At 46.7% G+C, this 19,499-nt stretch overlaps 1 protein-coding gene across 1 annotated transcript in view; it reads left to right on the plus strand.

Annotated features, from left to right (window-relative positions):
• Positions 1–19,499, plus strand: part of RPS6KC1 (ribosomal protein S6 kinase C1) — a 518,969-nt gene that overhangs the window by 434,633 nt on the left and 64,837 nt on the right. The window contains exon 14 of the mRNA XM_086927875.1: positions 1,219–1,301. Coding sequence (XP_086784001.1) covers positions 1,219–1,301 — 83 coding nt within the window. The remainder of the gene's footprint in view (positions 1–1,218; positions 1,302–19,499) is intronic.

The raw sequence follows: 19,499 nt of genomic DNA on the forward strand, positions 1-19,499 counted from the left end.
CTCAAGTCTTAGTGGGCCCTTTAGTTTTTAATCTGTGTTCACGTCTTCTCTAGATACTACTGCTGTTTTCTTTTGGGCTTCTCTTCCTTTCTGTGCAGATGATATAAAACAAATTTCTCCTCGTCCCCGCTTTTTAACATTCTTTAACAACACTCTCTCAACTCCCATGATTTCCTATAAGTCTATACATTTTCTGTGTCCAAGCCATTGTAAAACATGTTGCTTAGAGTCTTGCTCAGTGTCAACTGAATGAGACTCTTCCATCCTCACATTTCTTCTGCTGTCCAATAGAACACTCATTTTGGGGGTGATTTCTGACTTGGCACTGTACATATACTCTCAGATCTTTTCTGTTGGTGAAACATCTCCCTACCAGATGTGTAACATCTGCAACACGCTCCCTTCCTTGACCTTTCAACTTTTTAAACCTTCATACTAAAGTCTTAAATATTGCACCTCACATTTTGTCTTCACCTTTCCTGCAGATTTTTTAATTCTGCAGTTTGCTGTCTTCACTGGCACTAGCATTCTACTCATTTCACTCTTCTCTAGATTTCTACATCTACCATACCTCATTACTTTCTATATCCCTTGCCCTCCCCCCCTTCCTTCTCAGTTTTCCCAAGGCACTATTTTTGTGAATGATTTTTTTTTAACTAACGGGAGCATCTCATTTAGAATTCTGACTGCATTGTCTACTAATCATGTACCCAGCAAAACACACTCATTTCTCCCTATTTGAGTATTAGTGTCAAGGATCCAAACATCTGTTGATTAGACCAACCCTTAAAATGAAGCTTTTCTTCATGCGGGTGGGTCCTGTACATTAGCTTCTCATGTTTTGTATCTGCTGGGCTATGAAGCTATTCTTCTTGAGGTTTTCTTCAATGTGGAATTCAATCCCACTCTCCTCCCAACCTCGGATATGTCCTGATATTCTATGTGGCAGTAGCACGCTCATGCGTGTAGGAAAGGACCAGGTGTGCACAGGGCACATAACTGCATTTTGTAGCCCCATTTACCTTAGTCTTGTGCACCATCCATCAAAGTATGTATACCTCAAATGCACAGTTTAACACTCATTTTTATATCCCCCGTTATTTTCAGTAGAGGTGACTGGAATTATCAAGTAATGTTTTTTCTGTTAAATTAATTCTGTTGTTTTTGAAGATGGACATTGATTTTGGGTATAAAAGAAAACATTATTTTCTTTTTCAGAAATTGGAGCTATAACGGAAGAGACCGAAGCCTGTGATTGGTGGAGTATGGGTGCTGTTCTTTTCGAACTTCTGACAGGGAAGGTAATGTATGAAACATACATTGTTTTTAATTGACAATACTTGTATCATTACATGTGCTTTCTTCTTTCAAATTCTTACACTGCTCATTGATTCTCGACCATTGTTTGTGGAAGCTTTTTCCACCCTTCAGGGCTTTAGGAATGCTTCCATTTAAAACTCACTTTCTGGATCTCACTGTTTCCCATGCTCAGTTCCTTATTTTCATATGACATGGTGTTGCTATGTGACACTTTAATGTTCACCTGCCTTCATACATGTGTTAGTAAGTTTTCTCTACTAATCCATTTTTTGCTAGGAACCTCTCATTGCCCCACCCTCGCTCACTCCATATTTTTACAATGCAAGTAGCACTAGCCTCATAAGTGGAACATCTCTGGCAGTACTGACAAGTCTATTCTACATGGTTCCTGAGTCTGGGGATCACAGTTCAAGGTAGGACCAAATCTGTTGACATTCTAAACATAAAGAATGTGATGGACTCGGAAGGAAGGTTCTCTTGTAATCTTTCATCTTTTCAAGCCTGAGATAAACGGATCAAAAGAACTGAGATACTGATCCAAAGGACGAGGAGCCAACCCTGAACACGGTCTTTGATCTCAATGGCTCTACATTCTTTCTGTTTCTGATACTCATAGCTAAGGTTTTGTTATCCCGGGACCACTTGTTCCATTGAAAGGTGCAATGCAGACTCTAAAATCCTAGTCGCTTCTAGTGTTGATACCTTTTGTTGGACAAAGGATAGGTTTCTGTACCTCTTGTGTGTTAAGCTTTTGAAATGCCACAGATTCATCTACAAAACGCCATTGCAATTTTGAAAGCCTCTATCCCTGCAGAAACACATAATATAACCTTGCTGAAACACATAAGATGAATACCCTTTTTAGAATTTTGAGTTGGAATATTGCTGGCTTAGCCAATAAGCAATTCGATGATAGATGGTTGAGCCTACTAAAGGGTAAACATATTTTGGGACTGCAAGAGACTTGCGATACAGGAATGACTTTTTATTTAGATGGTTTTATCTCCTTTATCCCACCTTTCCCCTCGCTTAGGGGCAGATCCAAAGGGTTCTACTTATTTTGGTCTCCCTTGACATTCCCTGTAAAGTGTTTCAGGTAAACCTAGGCTCACAGTCTTTATTGGCAGCCCACTTGATATTTAAAACATCACTTAGCCTATTAGTAATAAACGTTTATAATTCATACGCGCAGAATACCCCTAATGATCACTTGATGGCCCTAAAAATGTTTCTTGACATATTTGGAAAAGCAATGTTTGCCATTTGTGGTGATTTAACTAGGGGTTTTTAATACCCACTTATATTGTCAGCCTGTATAATTGAAGAGTAGATGCCTATAGACGGCAATCTCCATCTTGAACATAGGAAACAAGGTGATCCATTAAGGAACATTATGGCTGACAACAACCTGATGCTCCTTAATTATAACAAAGGAGGTGCAGAACCCGAAGAAGCCATTCCTACCGTTGTTGGGAGAAGTTCAGTCTCCATCATTGATTATATAATAATTTCAGCTAACTTAGTATACTTTGTTAAGCAATACAAGGTAATGTGGAGTCAATTCAGTGACCATAACCCCCTGCAATTGGTTTTTGAATGGAGAAAGATGTCAAGATGAAAACCAGTCCTTAGAGGTTGGACATCAAAACGGTAGTTCAGGGAAGTAGATTGAAGTGAATTAAGCTAGTCCCACAGACCTTACTGGGTAATTTCATATGTGGCCAGGACATCTACACTTGTTTAGAGGTTACCACCAACCCTGATGGATTATTGCCAGTCTTCCACAGGATTTGTAATTTTATTTGCGAGACACTAACCATTATGGGAGGAAAATCTAAGGCTCCCGAATGTAGATGGTTTGATCACAATTCTTCCAAGGCTCACCAAAACTTGCTTTCAGCTCTAAAAAAAACCCTAAAAACAGCAAGGAAGATGCATTATGTAGAAAGACCTATAAGATTGCAGTCTCCAATCAGAAAAATCTGTCAGGAAGCATGGGACGAATTTGTTCAAGTCTATGTCCTTAAAAACAGTTAAAGAATTTGCGATATAGTAAATTACCCTCATTTTACAGGGGCTGCAAATGGTCTGTTGGGAATATCATATACCCCCTGAAGCTTGGGTGCAGTATTTTTAGGGGATATGTGATTATGATTCTGATGAAATGTTGGATTCTGCTGTGGAGGTTATGTATGGTAAATGTAATTTGCTTTTCCGGGAAGAAAAGCTAAAAGAGGCTATTGCTTGTATGTCCAAAAATAAAGCGCTAGGCCGGACTGGATACCCGCTGATTTTTGTTAAAAAAAAAGACCATGTGAAATGGGCCAAAATTGTATCTAATAGTTTAAATGCAGCAGTAGCAGATGGTACCCTGTTAGATCCAATATTGGCCTGGTTTTTATAAAAGGGGAAAGAAATGACCCGCTCTGTTATAGACCTGTATCACTTATTGATTCAGTAGTCAAGGTCGAAGGGCTAGTCTTTCTCCCTAGACTGTCATCATAGTTGGATGAAAATAAAGTTTTTTCTGACTTACAATATGGTTTTAGAGCGGGTTGAAGTATTCTGGATAAAGTTTTATCATTTGATCATAGGGAAGTATATAGCCGCTAAGAGGGGCCAGTAACATATTGCTTTTATGGACCTCACGTCCGCTTTCTACAAGGTCAGTAGAAGTAAATTGTGGTCCATTCTCTTAAATGTGGGTCTTGATAAAGCTATAGTGTACTTTTTACACAAATTGCATAAAGATATATCTGCAGTAGTCCGATACAGTCAAGCCGGGAACATCACTGTACCTTTTCAGGTTTCCCGGGGAGTTAGACAGAGTTGAATACTGGCCCACTCTTATTTACATTATATATAAATGACCTGGGGAAGACTATATGTAGCCTGTAAAGATATCCCCAGAGCGACTTTATATCAAATTCCTGCCCTTTTGTATGCCGATGATACTGTGTTATTAGCAAGGACTGCTCTAGGTCTGCAACATCTCCTCAACTAATTTGTTAGTTTCATGAATAATTTGGATTTTTGCACAAACTATAGTTAATCCCATACCATGGTGATAGGGTTGGGAGGAAAGAGACGGAGGAAATATACCCTGGAAGGCGGAGGGGGTGAGCTCTCTAGGGTAAAAGCCTTTCCCTACCTCTGGGTCTTATTTGATGAAAAGCATTCATGGGCCCCTTAACTAAAAGCTAAAAGGAACGCTATGGCTTGGCAGTGTCCTCGGTGTTTAAATTTGCTAGCCGGCTGGGGGCCAAGCCCATTAAGGCACTGATTAAAGTCTGTCATTCTAAATGTATCTCCCTGGTATCTTACAGGTAATAAAGGATACAGTTTTAAGTGCCTACTCTCGGTTCCTCAATCTGTGGCCTCCTTTGTTGTGCATGAGGAGCAAGGGGTGGGATACATCTCTGATCTGTTAACTCTGCGACTCTTACTTAGATGGGTTTCAATATGGTTAAACCCAGAATTGGAGCTGAACACGGCAATCTTGAAGGATTTTAGGCATCTCTACAAGGCTGACCATGTCCTATGGTTAATCTATATTAGATTAGCCTTTAGGGACTTGGGACAACCGGATTTATACGATTGCCCTGATAGGATTGTTTGGGGATTTCTTATGTGGGTAAAAAAATCATTTTGTTGTAGTGCAAGCATCCAGGAAGAGCAGAGAGTTATGTAAGCCCTCAGTCCGTGCACGTTATTACAAAGGCTTGTGGGTATATAAAAGCCTTATCTAGTCACAAACTCTCATCATCGTTTTTTGTTAACAAGATTTAGGATGAACTTGCTGCTTTGGATTTTGGCTGAGCCGGTGGGTTGGAGCAAAGTTGAAAATCTGGCCCCATATAGTTGTGACTACTTTCTGATCAAGACACAATGTAGTTCGTTTTATTTTGTGAATAATATGGTACTGTTTGTAATTAATTTTAACTTTATTAAAAGGAAAACAATATACCCAAACTAGACCTGCCTTAACTTTCTTACAGATGCTGCATAATAAATATGTTTGAACCTAGCCAACTTTATAATAGACACAATTACAGCTAGAAAGAGAAGAGGTTGATAGCGACTCTATGGGATGAATGTTTTGGGTTTTAAGAAGATGTTGTTTAACCTGTAATTTTATTCTATTTTTGGCCAACATGATTTCTATTTCTAGCCAGCAACGGATTTTAGCTTGAGCTCTTTATCTTTAGTGTTTGGTTGATTTCCATTCGTGTATTATGATCCTAGATCACAATGTATTGCTTGTATCTTTTATGGTTTTAAGTAACTGAAAAAAATAATATTTTGATGATGATGAAAGCATATGAGCTGTTTCTTCACCAAAGGGCATCAGAACCTGGAGTGTTTTGGATTTATAGTCTTCAAAATAAGCTTCAAAGAGCCCCAAGGGCTCGTTTTAATTCCAAAAATGTTACTTGTCTGGTTGTCAATTATAGATCTAAGCTGAACCAGAAAAAGAAGCACCGGTCAGAGGTTTGAAGAAACCTCTGGTACTGGGTTAGGGTTACCATCATTGGGGTCTTACCTGTCCAAACCCATATACCACCAGAGGCCCCTTTCGCCTCTGCACTGTTGGAAAATATTTTCTCTTAAAGTCCAGATGCTAGAGATCTTGAGCAGAATTGCTTCACAGGCCGTGCCTCTTACGTTTGTCAGATGCCCATCAGGATTACTTGGAGGCCATCCCTGCCAGACAATCACTGCCCCTCCACGTGGTGTTATAATTGTTATTGAACTACATTCACAATATGTTAATCCAGTGTCTCACAGGACTTTACTGAGGCACAGCCAGAAAGCTTCCTTTTGCTCACATCAGGGTACATTAACCACTTTCAAGCCCACTAGTCTAATAAACTCTTTCAGACCCCATGCCAGTACTTGTGTTGACTTTGCAAGACTTGAACATAGATCAGTGTTAGGGGAATTGGGAAGAATCTTTTATTGTGTGCCAGTGTCTTGTTCTGTAAGACAAGCACCCAAAAATCAAGGACCTACTACATGTGAGGTGTTTTTGGCTCTCTTCCCTTGACCTGCCTGATCCCCACTTCATTTTGCCAAAACAACTTTAATTTTAATGTCATTCTTCAAACGTCCTTCTGGGACTGGGTTGTTGCTGTTTTTCATTGTGACTGTTACTTCCTACAAATTAATTAACATTGTCATTCCAAGCAAAAGGAGGATGCCTACTTCATCTGTTTTTATCAGAAACAAGGCTAAATTTTCAGTCTTGAAGACTTGGGGCGAATAGTGCATCATGTAATAAGACAGAGGAATCCAAATTAAAGAGGAACCTGGGTTAGTAAAAGAATTTATTAGAACAGTGGTTCCCCCCTCAGATGATCAGTTGTATTGTAGTGAATCACTATTTTGCCAAAATATCAGTTTAATTTCATTGCATTGGTGCAATGTGAACAACACATACTCAGTGCAGAACAAAAACAGCCTTTTGACAATGAAGATTTGGCCCCAAAAGAGCTGTAAGTGGCTTATAAATTGCAGGGATACAAACAAAGCCCATAAAGGATATGTTTGCCAATGAAGCAACGTTGATTTGACACCTGCATGAGGTTGTCCTTTCCACTCTGGTGGCTAAATCAAGGGGTCATCATCAGGACACAACTATGATTAGCATCTGATAGAAATGATGCACTAGCAGGACAATTCCTGCTGAGATTTAGTGTGATCAATTAAGGATTGTTTGGACTTTACCCTTTTTGCAGGGTCATCCTTGAACTTTTTGCCTTCCTCCTGGTATTTTTTCTGACCTGGTGTTGGTGGTTTTAGGACTCTGGGCACTTTATCACTGCTGTCCAGTGTTAAAGTGCAAGTGCTCTCTATGGCAAACGTGGTATGATTGGTCTACACCTGTTTGGCGTATTTAATTTACCTATAAGGCCCTTGTAACGTGTATCTCGTATACCCAGGGCCAGTAAATTAAATGCTACTGGTGGGCTTGCCACGCTGCTTGCGCCACCCACCAAAGTATCCTTTCAAGCCTGTCTCTGGCCTCTGCCATTGTAGGGCCTGCACGCGCAGTTTACAGCCGCTGTGACGTAGCACATAAAGTGGTTGCCACGTCTGTGACTCCCCTTATACTAAATACCAGTCACCCCTAAGGGAGGCTCTAGCTAGCCCTATGGGCAAGGTGCGGTGTAGGTAAAAGGTAGGACATGTGCCTTAACTGTGTGGCATGTCCTGGTAGTGACAAACAGCCTATTTGGTTTCTCACTACTGTGAGGCTGCCTTCTTATAGGAATGCGTAAGGGATTCCCTGATATGTGTGTTCAGTGGCAATTCTTGACAGGAGAGGAGTAGTGTGATAAAGTTTGGTATGTTTGGAATAGTAGTGATAAATGATGCATGCTGGTGTTCACAAACTTACTATCACTATTTTAGAAATGCCACTTTTAGAAGTGGGCATTTCTGTGTGCTGTGTGTCTTTGTGCCTGCCTGTTGTGTATTGCAGGTCTGGCTCTGGATGACAGGGGCTGGGGAGGTGCAGTGGCTCCAGTGGGGCTTGGTGAGTCAGCGGTAAGCAAAATAGGCCGATTTGCATTTGTAGTAGTGGGAGGAGTAGCACCTGACCCTGAATAGGACTGTGCCTGCCGTACACAATGCTGGCTCTGCCTTCATGTGATGTGTCTGGAACCAGAGCCTACACCGCCAATGGGGAGTGTTGTGCACTTGTTAAGTGCCCCCCAGAACTGGTTTGGACTGGGTCCAAAGCCCTGTGCTAGGACAAAACAAAGACTTCATGCAATATAAATATTGGGGCCATGACCCCTTGTAAGGGTGCTGTTGAACTTACTGGAAGACAGGACGAAGAGGACTGCTGGGCGCCAGGAGGAACCGCCACAAAGGACTTCCTCTCTGCTAGAGGGCCCTGTGAGCTGGCCCACATGGGCCCAGCTCTGCCCTGTGTTACTTTGGGGCTCAGCGCGTGGTGAGCGCTTGACCCTGCCCTGCAGTACTCAGCAGATTGAGTGCTATGAGAGCGCTGGATTCCTTGGAGGTGCCTCCCCCTTTTGCTTGGGGGAAGTTCTATCTTTATTTGCCTGATCCTGGGGGGCATTGTGCCTCCTGAAACCGCAAAGGGAGCAGTAAACTTGACAGGGAGTTCTGGCCTGAGATCCCTCTCGACCAAGGAGAAGGCACGTAGCGTGGCTCCTCATTAGAAACTGAGCGCCGCAAAACAGGAAGCCAGGTGGAGGCTGCCTGGTTGTGGGCGGGACTCTCGTGAGGACGAGGAGAGCCCCGCGTGTTCCCCAAGCCGTTGCGTGGTCTTGTTCCCCAGCGCTGTGTCTGCCCACCAGCAGACTGTGGTGGGCGCCTTTAGTATCACGGTCCTGAGCCGAGAAGTGGGCTCCTGCTTCAAGACGGGGCAAGAGCTGCCGCACCGCGAACCGGAAGCCAGGCGGCCGTTGCCTGGGTGTGGGCGGAGCTCCCCGCAGAGAGGAGGAAGCTGACCGGTGCCCAACCAGAGGAAGCTGTGTCTTCCGGGTACCCGAGATCATGAGGAAAGCCCTGCCGGCCAAAGTGCGCTGCCGGGAAGAGAGCCACACAAGCCCGTCCGAGTCCGGTTTCCGCTCGAGAAAGTCGCTGGGGTGGCCATACGAAGAGGAGGCACTGCAGGCAAATGAGGGGTCACGCCTTTGAGAGGAGGGCTCCCGCTGTGCAGGAGCAGTGCGGGTGCCTCCCTCATTTGCTCTCCATTTTTGGTGTTGTGGGCATCTCGAGTAAACCTCGACGGAGGCCCCGAGCAGAGTTTCTCTACATCTCTGGCATGGAGCTGCGCCTCATGATCGCGGGCAGCTGCCTACTTATCGCAGCATCGGGAGCATTCTCCAGTGAAGGAGACAAGGGTGAGTTGCACCCCGCCCCCTTTGCATTACGGGCATTGTCTCTGCTGCACCGGCAGCTAAAGGGCCAGTTTTGAGGCCTCATTTTGGAAGATACATTTTGGGGCAAGCCCAGGACGGGGCCTGAGTACCTCGGTGTGACAGCTTGTACCGTGATGGGGATTTGCACATTGCAAGTGTTTACTTTGGTGCCCTGTTTCTGATGAGGTTTAGGCCTAAGGTGGGCCCAATGTGATTATGTTTTGCCTTACCATGCTCTACTAGGTAATGCTAAGATATTCATGCCTAATATGTTTGTGCTAAGTGTACCCTTACCAGTAGTTTCTGGTTGTTTTCGCTAACTGTGAATTATGATGGTTATGACAGTCGCCCGATTGACCCTGTAGTGTATATAATCCCTGTAAATTCATACCAAGTGCCAGTTGGCACAGTGTATATAAGTGATTACTTTCTAATGTGTTTTATGAGTACTACAAAGGCTATCTTTTATATAACGGGTGTGGAGTTTCTTTGTGGTGCGGCTAGTGTGTCGCTGCTGTGTGAGTGTGTTGCGCATGCACTTTACTCATTGCCTCTGGGATAAGCCTGACTGCTCTGCCAAGCTACCAAAGGGGTGAGCAGGGGTTATCTTCAGGGTGTAACTCCCTTGCCCTGACTAGAGTGGTGGTTTCTGCCTGGCTTAGGCTCATGCCCTAGCCTACCAGGAATCCCAATTCTAACAAGAATTATATCATTAGAGTAGAACGTGGTCTGCTGGAGTTAGCAGGTTGTACTGCCATTGTTGCTCCCTAGGCAAGTTGAGCGATAAGATGATTATTTTCATTGTAGAAATTTCCTTTACAGTTAATTCTGAAGGCAAGCATAGACGTCCTTGCAATTGAAGCCTTCCAAGTTCCATCACTCCAATATTCCGACGACTCTATATTAATTATGAAAATCTCAAAGTGTTTGCATTGCAAGCACAACTAATGGTATTAGATAGGTGTAGGAAGGTGGAATCTGACTATATGGTTACCCCAACTTTTTTCCTGGTGTTTTGCTTGTTTTCGACTTCGTTGGCCTGGGGCCCTGCTATTCAGGACCCCAGACTATCTGCTTTCTCTATAAAATTGACTCCATGTACTTTAGGTACATACCAGATTGGTTACTGGGTCACTCTTGTGAGCCCCTGTATAGCATGTAGTATGCCACCCCTGGCTAGCCCTCCAAACTGACACCACAGGTCTGTTCACACAGCCTTGTTAAGGTGGTGTAATCACCCCTTACTTAGATATAGTATACCTATACCTACCTTATATATAAACACATATGCACCTATAAGTCACTCTTATGGTAGGCCTCGACAATCCTGGAGGCAGAGTGCTTGGTTTTATGTGAGAGGGTGCTCTGGCATGAGCTGAGCCCCTCTGCAGCTTTCGGAACCATCTCCTTATAGCTGTTCTTTGATATAGCCATACCATATACTCTTAAGTGCATTATAATCCTCGTGGTTAATGCTAACTTTGGGTTGGCTTTATCAAAACATGATGTGTAAGGTTTCAAACACTTTGGAGTACTACCCCCGCCAATTCTGGCGGTGGGGGTAGCATTCCACCCTTCTAGAGGGAAAAGACATGTATTTCTGATAGATACATCTGCCGTGTGGATTCCTCACCTTGTGAATATCCCCCTTGCGCCAGCAACATTCGGAAATTCTTTTTCGTAGCCTCGCGCCGACGTGGATAGGACGTCACAGAGACACGGCTCCGCTCGCGACTCCGCTGACGTCACCGACGCCTATAACAGGCCCACGCCGGCGTGATGACATCAGTTCCCTTTTTTCCGCGTCGTCGACGCTAACGGTTATCGGGAATCTCTGTAGCCTTTTGGTACATTGTTGCCATTTTGTTGGTTAATTCTGCTCTCTGTATCCAGTTTCTTCGAAAATGTCATCTAAGAAGACCGGCTTCAAGCCCTGCAGGGAGTGCGGTAAAATGATGTCCATTACCGACCCCCATGAAGACTGCATCTGGTGCTTAAGTTCTGACCATGATGTGGAGGATTGTTCTTCATGTCGGAAGATGAATCCGAAGGCCCTGAGGGAGAGAGAAGCCAAACTTCTGGTTGCGAAGGTGAAAGCTGGAAAGGAGAAGTCGTCGAGGACTCGTTCTCGAAGGGCGAGGTCGAAGTCCAGGGCGAGGTCGAGATCTGCTTCTCGAGAGAGGTCGTCTTCGAAGTCGGCGTCGGATCATGTTTCGAAGTCGAAGAAAAAGCACAAGAAGAGGAGACATGAGTCCCGACGCCGGTCTGGTAAGGAGTCGGGCTCGAGGTCGAGGTCGAGGTCACCGAAGAAGGTACGTTCGAAGGTGGTTACCCTCGAAGTCTCCGAGCATGAAGGTGAGGCCTCGCCATCTGAGTCGCGTGGGCGATCTCCATCTCCGGCTCCGAAAGCTTCTCCGGTTCCGAGTCCGTCTCCGGCGCCGTCCCCGGCCCGAGAAGAGGAAGAGGCCCGGGAGGTTGTGGATTCCGCGCCTATCGTAGAGCCGGATCCGATCCCTCTTCAGGACCGGCCTGATGGTTTTCAGCCGCCCTTTCCTGCTCCAGGCCAGGACCCTTCTGCGTTTCTTAACGCAATGTATGGTGTCTTCTCAAGGGCGTGGTACCCCTCTGGTGCGCCTTCGGGCCCCACGGGTCCGTTGGCATTCAGCCTGGGAGTTCCTCACTCCTATCCTTCGGCTCCGTTTATGCCCTACATGCCGGCTCCGGCGCCGCATTGGCATTTCCCGGCTCCGCCGAAGTCGTCGACGCCGATTCCGGCTTCGCCTGCTCCTGATCATCCTCGAGGGCATTCTTCTGTGCCGTCGGATTCGATACCGGCGCCGGCCCCGAATCCGTCGAAGCCGCTGGTGGATCCGGTTGCGAGGCGTGTTAAGGAGAGATCCAGAAGAGAAGCACAGCGCCTTCTGGAGGAGCAGAGTTATATGGGCTCTCAGTCTGACGTTGAAGAAGGTGAGCTAGAGGAGAGCTGTTTTGAGGAATTGGCGGATTCTGGGACCCTTGATTTCTCTCCAGAGTGGGAGTTGCCCTCAGGCTCAGGTGCTCCTTCTAAGGATATTCAGCCTTACCATCTAGTAATGAGAAAAGCTGCTGAGCTTCTTCAATTGACTCTGCCTACAGTGGAGTTCAAGTCTAACCTCCTCACAGAGGTTTTACATTCTCCTAATTCGGTGGTTGAGCCTTTACTTCCATTCAATGATGCCTTGACTGATCCTATTATGGAAGTCTGGAAGAAACCCTTGTCTGCTCCTGCGGTATCAAAGAGTGTTGCAAGGAGGTACAGGGCCGCTCCTGAGGACCCGGCTTTTCTCTCTTCACATCCTTCGCCGGAGAGCCTGGTCATTCAGGCTGCCTGTTCGAAGAAGAGTCTTAGTGCCTTTCCGCAGGTTCCTTGTGAGAAGGAGGCTAAGAAACAGGACCAGGTGGCAAAGAAGACCTTTTCATCGGCTAGTATGGCCTTAAAGTCAACTAATGCCACATGCCTAATGGGGAGGTATGTTCATGCCCTGATGGACTCCTTACGTATCCTGGCCCCTAAAATTCCTGAAGCAAACCGAAAGGATTTTGAGGAGGTGATCAATGACACTCAGGCGGCTGCCCGCCAGGTAATTCAAAGTGGTCTGGACACTGCTGACTCTGTGGCTCGAATTATGGGCACCGCTGTTGCGACAAGGAGATCTGCCTGGTTGAAGTCATCGGACTTTTCGGCTGATGTTCAGGCGACTCTGCTTGATCTCCCCTTTGACGGCTCAGGTCTCTTTGGGAAAATGGCGGATGCTGCTCTTGAGCGGTTCAAGGATTGCAGGGCAACAGCGAAGTCTTTGGGCCTCCAGATCAGGGGCGCTTCTTCCGGCAGAAGGTTCAGGGGCTTTGGTCGCTCCTTTCGGAATTTCCGACAAGGCCATCAGCAGCATCAGCAACAGCAGCAGCAGCAGCAGCAAAATTCAATGTACAGATCGTACAGGGGAAAGCAAAGAGCGCGTCCTCGTGGACGTCAGCCCTCCTCTTCCTCCACCTCTTCCAACCCCCCTGCCGCAGAAAAGCAGCCCTAGATCCGCTATTCAGGATCATGTGGGTCCGGTTGGGGGTCGGCTTACCCATTTTCTACAGGATTGGGAATCGGTTACGTCAGATCTTTGGGTTCTCAATCTTGTAGAAAATGGGTATGCCCTTCCCTTTCGGGAATTCCCCCCTGTTTACCCTCCTTGTCAAGGTTTTTGCACCCAGGTACATCTGTCTCTTCTGCAGGAGGAGGTTCTAACTCTGTTACGAAAGGGTGCGATAGAGGTGGTCCCAGAGCAGGAGAGGGGTCAGGGATGCTACTCCCGGTATTTCCTGATCCCCAAGAAGGATGGCAGGCTTCGTCCTATCCTGGACCTCAGGATCTTGAATCTCTATCTGAAGCAGGAGAAATTCAAGATGCTCACCCTTGTTCAGGTTCTTCAAGCGTTGATGGAAGGAGACTGGATGGTGTCGCTCGACTTGCAGGATGCGTATTTCCACATCCCAATCCTGAAGTCGCACAGGAAGTATCTCCGTTTCACGGTTGGGTCACAGCACTACCAGTTTGCGGTCCTTCCGTTTGGTCTTACTACTGCGCCTCGAGTCTTCACCAAGGTGATGGCGGTGGTGGCAGCGCATCTCAGGAGATCGGGGATACCTGTGTTTCCGTATCTAGACGACTGGCTGATCAAAGCGGAGTCGTCGGAGAAGGTGCTCCATCATCTGCAGGAGACAACTCAGTTGTTGTTCAGGTTGGGTTTTTCGATAAATGTACCCAAGTCTCACCTGGTGCCCTCCCAGCGCAACCTGTTCATAGGTGCCTTACTGGACACTACTGTTTGTCGTGCATTCCCTCCTCCTCAAAGGATTCGCGACATACAGGAAATGATTCCTTTGTTTTACCCTGGAGCGGTCGTTCCAGTCCTGAAGGTCCTTCGCCTGCTCGGTCTGTTGGCTTCTTGCATTCTCCTGGTCAACCATGCACGCTGGCACATGAGGGCACTCCAGTGGTGTCTCCGCAGGCAGTGGTATCAGCACAACGGAGATCTCGGGGAGTCGGTGAAGATCTCCAGAGAAACTGCAGCGGATCTGTCTTGGTGGAGCGTGGAAGGCAACCTGTCGCAAGGGAAGCCTTTCCATCTACCTCCATCGGTGGCCACGGTGATTACGGATGCATCCACTCTAGGGTGGGGTGCTCATCTGGGGGATCTGGAGGTCAAGGGTCTTTGGTCTCCAGAGGAAAGGTTGCTTCACATCAACCTTCTAGAGTTGCGGGCGATACGTTTGGCGCTCAAGGCCTTCCTCCCTTCCCTTCGCGGTCAGTCGATCCAAGTCCTGACGGACAACACGACCGCGATGTGGTACATCAACAAGCAGGGAGGAGTGGGGTCGCAGTGTCTCTGCAGAGAGGCTCTGCGTCTCTGGTCCTGGGTTCAAGACCACCAGATTTGCCTGATGGCAAATCATCTGGCCGGAGTTCTGAACGTACGTGCGGACAGTCTCAGCCGGCAGTTCTCTGCCGACCACGAGTGGAGGCTTCATCCAGAGGTGGTTCGTCACGTTTTTCGGACGTGGGGGACCCCTCGGGTGGACCTGTTTGCCACTCGCGAGAATGCTCACTGCCCGTCATTCTGCAGTCTCCAGTATCCGATGCAAGGAGCCTTGGGGGATGCGTTTCAGTTGTGTTGGGGAAGTCAACTCCTTTACGCGTTTCCTCCCATACCCTTGATTCCTTGGGTTCTGAGGAAAATTCGCCAAGACCGGGCCCAAGTTATATTGGTCGCCCCGGATTGGCCAAGAAGGGTGTGGTATACAGATCTACTCCACCTCTCCTCTCACCCGCCGCTCCGTCTCCCTCTCAGGGCAGACCTCCTCTCTCAGATGGAGGGGCAGGTTCTACACCCCCACCTCCAGACATTGCACCTTCATGCCTGGAGATTGAACGGGGCAACCTGATTTCCTATTCTCTCACACCTGATGTGGTGGATGTCATTTTGTCTGCTAGACGTGACTCCACTAAGACTGTCTATTCTTATAGATGGTCTAGGTTTGTTGTTTGGTGTGGTGAGAATGATATTGACCCGTTGAGAGCCCATTTATCAGATGTGCTCCGGTTTGCTCTCTCTTTGGCTCAACAGGGGCTGGCAGTTGCCACAGTTAAGGGCTATCTTTCGGCACTGTCAGCTTTTATTTGTTTGCCTGATCAGCCCTCTCTTTTTAAGTCACCTGTTGTCTTGAGATTTTTGAAGGGTCTTGTAAATAAGTTTCCTCCTACCCCTTTTATTGTACCTCAGTGGGACTTGAATCTTGTTCTGACTTTTTTGATGGGCTCTCCCTTTGAGCCTCTTCATAAATGTCCTATGAGGCTTTTAACCTTTAAGGCAGTTTTCCTAGTTGCAATTACCTCGGCAAGGAGGGTGAGTGAGCTTCAAGCTCTTAGTTCCAAGCCCCCGTTCCTGACCATACATGCTGATCGGATGGTTCTAAGGACCAGGGCTGCTTTTCTTCCTAAGGTGGTGACTCCTTTCCACCTTGGTCAATCCATTACCCTCCCTACCTTTTATCCTCCCCCGCACCCATCCAAGGAGGAGGAGAGGTTGCACCGTCTGGACCCTAAGAGGGCGGTGTCTTTTTATTTGGACAGAACTAGAGACTGTCGCTTGGACGATCAACTCTTCATTGGCTTTGCTGGCTGCAAGAAGGGAAGAGCGGTCCATAAAAGGACTTTATCAAGATGGATCGTTCTGTGCATAAAGATCTGCTACTCTTTGGCCGGTAAGGAGCCTCCGGAGGGTATTAGAGCTCATTCCACTAGAGCTAAGTCATCTACCTCTGCTTTAGCTAGAGGTGTTCCTGTGGAGGACATTTGTAGGGCGGCAACCTGGTCTTCCCTCCATACTTTCGCGAAGCATTACTGCTTGGATACGGAAGTCAGGAGGGACGGCCACTTTGCGCGCTCTGTCCTTCAGGATTTCCTGGTTTAGAAGAGTGGACTCCCTCCTCCGGGAGTGGGGACTGCTGTGGGACTCTATTCACAAGGTGAGGAATCCACACGGCAGATGTATCTATCAGAAGAACAAGTTACTTACCTTCGGTAACGCTTTTTCTGGTAGATACTATATCTGCCTGTGGATTCCTCACTGACCCACCCGCCTCCCCGTTGTCCACTCTTCTATGCCAGAGTTATTGTACTGTAATGTATATTTGTTTTGATGTCAAGGAAATGTTTCATTTGCTTCCTGCATTTGCTTTACACTGTGTGTTTTGCCTTGACTATTGTATACTGTGTATGCTTTGTATATATCTACTGTCATTGGTCCGTCCGTGTGCCTCGATGGCACGGAAAAAAGGCGGAACTGATGTCATCACGCCGGCGTGGGCCTGTTATAGGCGTCGGTGACGTCAGCGGAGTCGCGAGCGGAGCCGTGTCTCTGTGACGTCCTATCCACGTCGGCGCGAGGCTACGAAAAAGAATTTCCGAATGTTGCTGGCGCAAGGGGGATATTCACAAGGTGAGGAATCCACAGGCAGATATAGTATCTACCAGAAAAAGCGTTACCGAAGGTAAGTAACTTGTTCGTTACTGCTTTACCCGGTTAAAGTTAAACAGAGCCTCAGCATCACAAAATGGATGCTGCTGACCTACTGTTGCTGCGTAAAACTCCAGCAAGGGCGGCCTGGACAATAGGTTTTCTGTCCAGGGAGGTGCCAGCACCTCCCCAGACAGGGGTTTTGTGTATTGGGGCAGGGAGGGTTGCATTCAGTGAATGCATCTAGACACTGCCTGGATCACACAAGGTGCTCCATGCATAGCCCGGTTCAAACCAGTTGCTGGGGCACTTCAGCCCCAGCTCTGGCGCAAAACTGGACAAAGAGAAAGGGGTGTAACCACCCCCTTCTCAGGTCCACCCATAGGAGGGACGTAGGCAGGTAATCCAGCCCCCATCCTTAGTATAGGAATTGTGTCCCCAGGACTTTAGATTATCCTGGAAAGAAACTTTGATACAGAACTCTTGGACCTTCGACATTCTATTCTGACTAGAAGACAGAAGACATCTCCCTTGTGGTCAAGGAGTGACCACCCTGTTCAAACAGGCACCATCAGCAACTTTGCCGGTCTGCAGTTTCAAGGCTCCCGCCGGAACCTGAAGACTCTGCGACTCAAGAACTGGACTTCCAGACTTCTCTGACCCCGACCCACATCCACAGCAAAGCTGAGACCCGTGGCGGACACGAGAGACATGGGACCGGACATCTTGGACATCCTGCATTTTGCTACCTGCACTCCTTTTCTGAAGCCTAAGTAAGTTGTGCATTGGGGTACGATAAGCCCCAGTCCCGAGCATCATTTGAACCGAAGCTCAGGCCCCCACACTCCGCGAGTGTCCCTTGGGCCCCACCTTTACATTTGTGCTCGACGCGTCTGCCCGGTTCCTTGCCCGTTGGCTAGTGAGCCCCCTGAAGATGCCATCTTGAATCTAACTTGCGATCCTGGTTGATCCAGGCTTGCTCCAGCTTTCCTGAGAAGGAGAAACGCCACAGACCTTGCTGGTCTACAACGGAGCCAATCTCGACATCTTGAGTGGGTTGCGGTTGCCAAGGCTTGTTGGGTCCAATCCGGATACCGACACCGCAGTCGACTAGGTCCTCTTTGGGACAGCTCGAATCCAGCGCCTGGTCATCGTCGATGCCTCCTGGACCTCGTGGCTGAAGAGACAAACTCACCTTCTTCACCTTCATGCACGCAACATCGCCTGGTTCCTTCCTGGTTCCCTCCTGGTCACTGGCTAGTGACCCAGACTCTGTCCCCTCTTTTTTTAGGTTCGTCACAGCACCGATCCACCCTTGGATATACCAGGACACTTTTCCTCTGGTCCCCTGCATCACTTCTTTGCAGATCTCCATAGAAAACGACGACTAAACCCGGCACGAAAAGACACCTATGCACCCGGCTTCCCTGGGTAAGGTAACACAAGTACTCCGGTGCTCCCGTGGGTCTTGACTCTCAAAGTGTCCTAGTTTAAAGGGTTCCATCCTAGTCCATCCGGAAGTGTCCTTAAACAGTAACTTTGTAACTTCTTTGTTTCCCATTATCAGTCAATGGTAACTCGCGACTGTGTTTAGACACTGCACGCGTCTCCCCTGGGCCTCCTACTTCCTAACCTTTAGTTGTTTAGTGTAGCCCCAGCGATTCTAAATTGAGTAACTTGTGATGTACTTTTACCTCTGACCTCATAAAGAGGGCAAAGGGGTTGTGTTTAGAATAAATACATATATATATTTGATATATACCTTGTGTGGTGTCCTTTCATTTGGTATTCAAGGGATTATAATTGGTAAAATAACTGGCTTCACATGCTCCCTGAAGTCTTAGCCTATTGACTGCTGGTCCATTCTACTACTAGGTTAGCTTTCTATACGGTTGACTTTACAACCACCATCAATAAGGGTTGATTAGACTGGTGCAAGGTGCCCACTAGAATTAGTGGATATCATGCCAGGCTAACTTCTCACAATAGGTACTGTCAAGAAAACATTTTAAATATAAATACTGAGGTTACCAAAACCATGTACTTCTGAAAGAACCAGAAAACCTGGAAAACTTTTATTATTTATAACCAAAGACTAGAATAAGCGAACACCTTCACTATCTGGGCCTGTCCATTGCCAATATTCGCAAATGGAATACAAACATCCCTGCAGCTATTAAAAACTCAAAAGCCTCCCAAATACTCTCTGTTAAGTCTCACATATCCATGGAAACTGCTTCTCACAGAATATTGATCGCATTGGGCAGGCAAAGGTTGGAAGCCAAATAGCCGATGAAGCAGAACTTTGGGTTCTGGATAAACCAACATTAGTAATAGGGAGCCATGAAAGAAGCTTCTAAATGTCCCTGATGATGCTACCAACAGGTTTCCCCACCATTGTTTTGGAATCTGATGTCAATTACAATTCAAGTCAGAAAAGATGTGAAATCGTTCTAATAAAATATGGCATGAAACGATCGAAAGTGGCAGTAGTAAACCTAGTTGGCGAATCTTGGAGAGACCATTTTATCCTTTATAAAACAGTCAAAATTTTCCGCTCGTTGGAAGTTAAGAAGCCAAGAGTCTAGGACTTATTCCAACTCCAGGAAATCCAGCTCTAAGGATCATAACAGCAACACAAATAAATGAAATAAAAAATTGAAATATAAGTTTTTATAGAGCGCATGTATGCTGTGGCGTCTTGGCGTTTGCTACCATGGAGGGCAACCGGGAA

The sequence above is a fragment of the Lissotriton vulgaris genome, chromosome 6, assembly GCF_964263255.1.
Source record: "Lissotriton vulgaris chromosome 6, aLisVul1.2, whole genome shotgun sequence".
NCBI lineage: Eukaryota > Metazoa > Chordata > Amphibia > Caudata > Salamandridae > Lissotriton > Lissotriton vulgaris.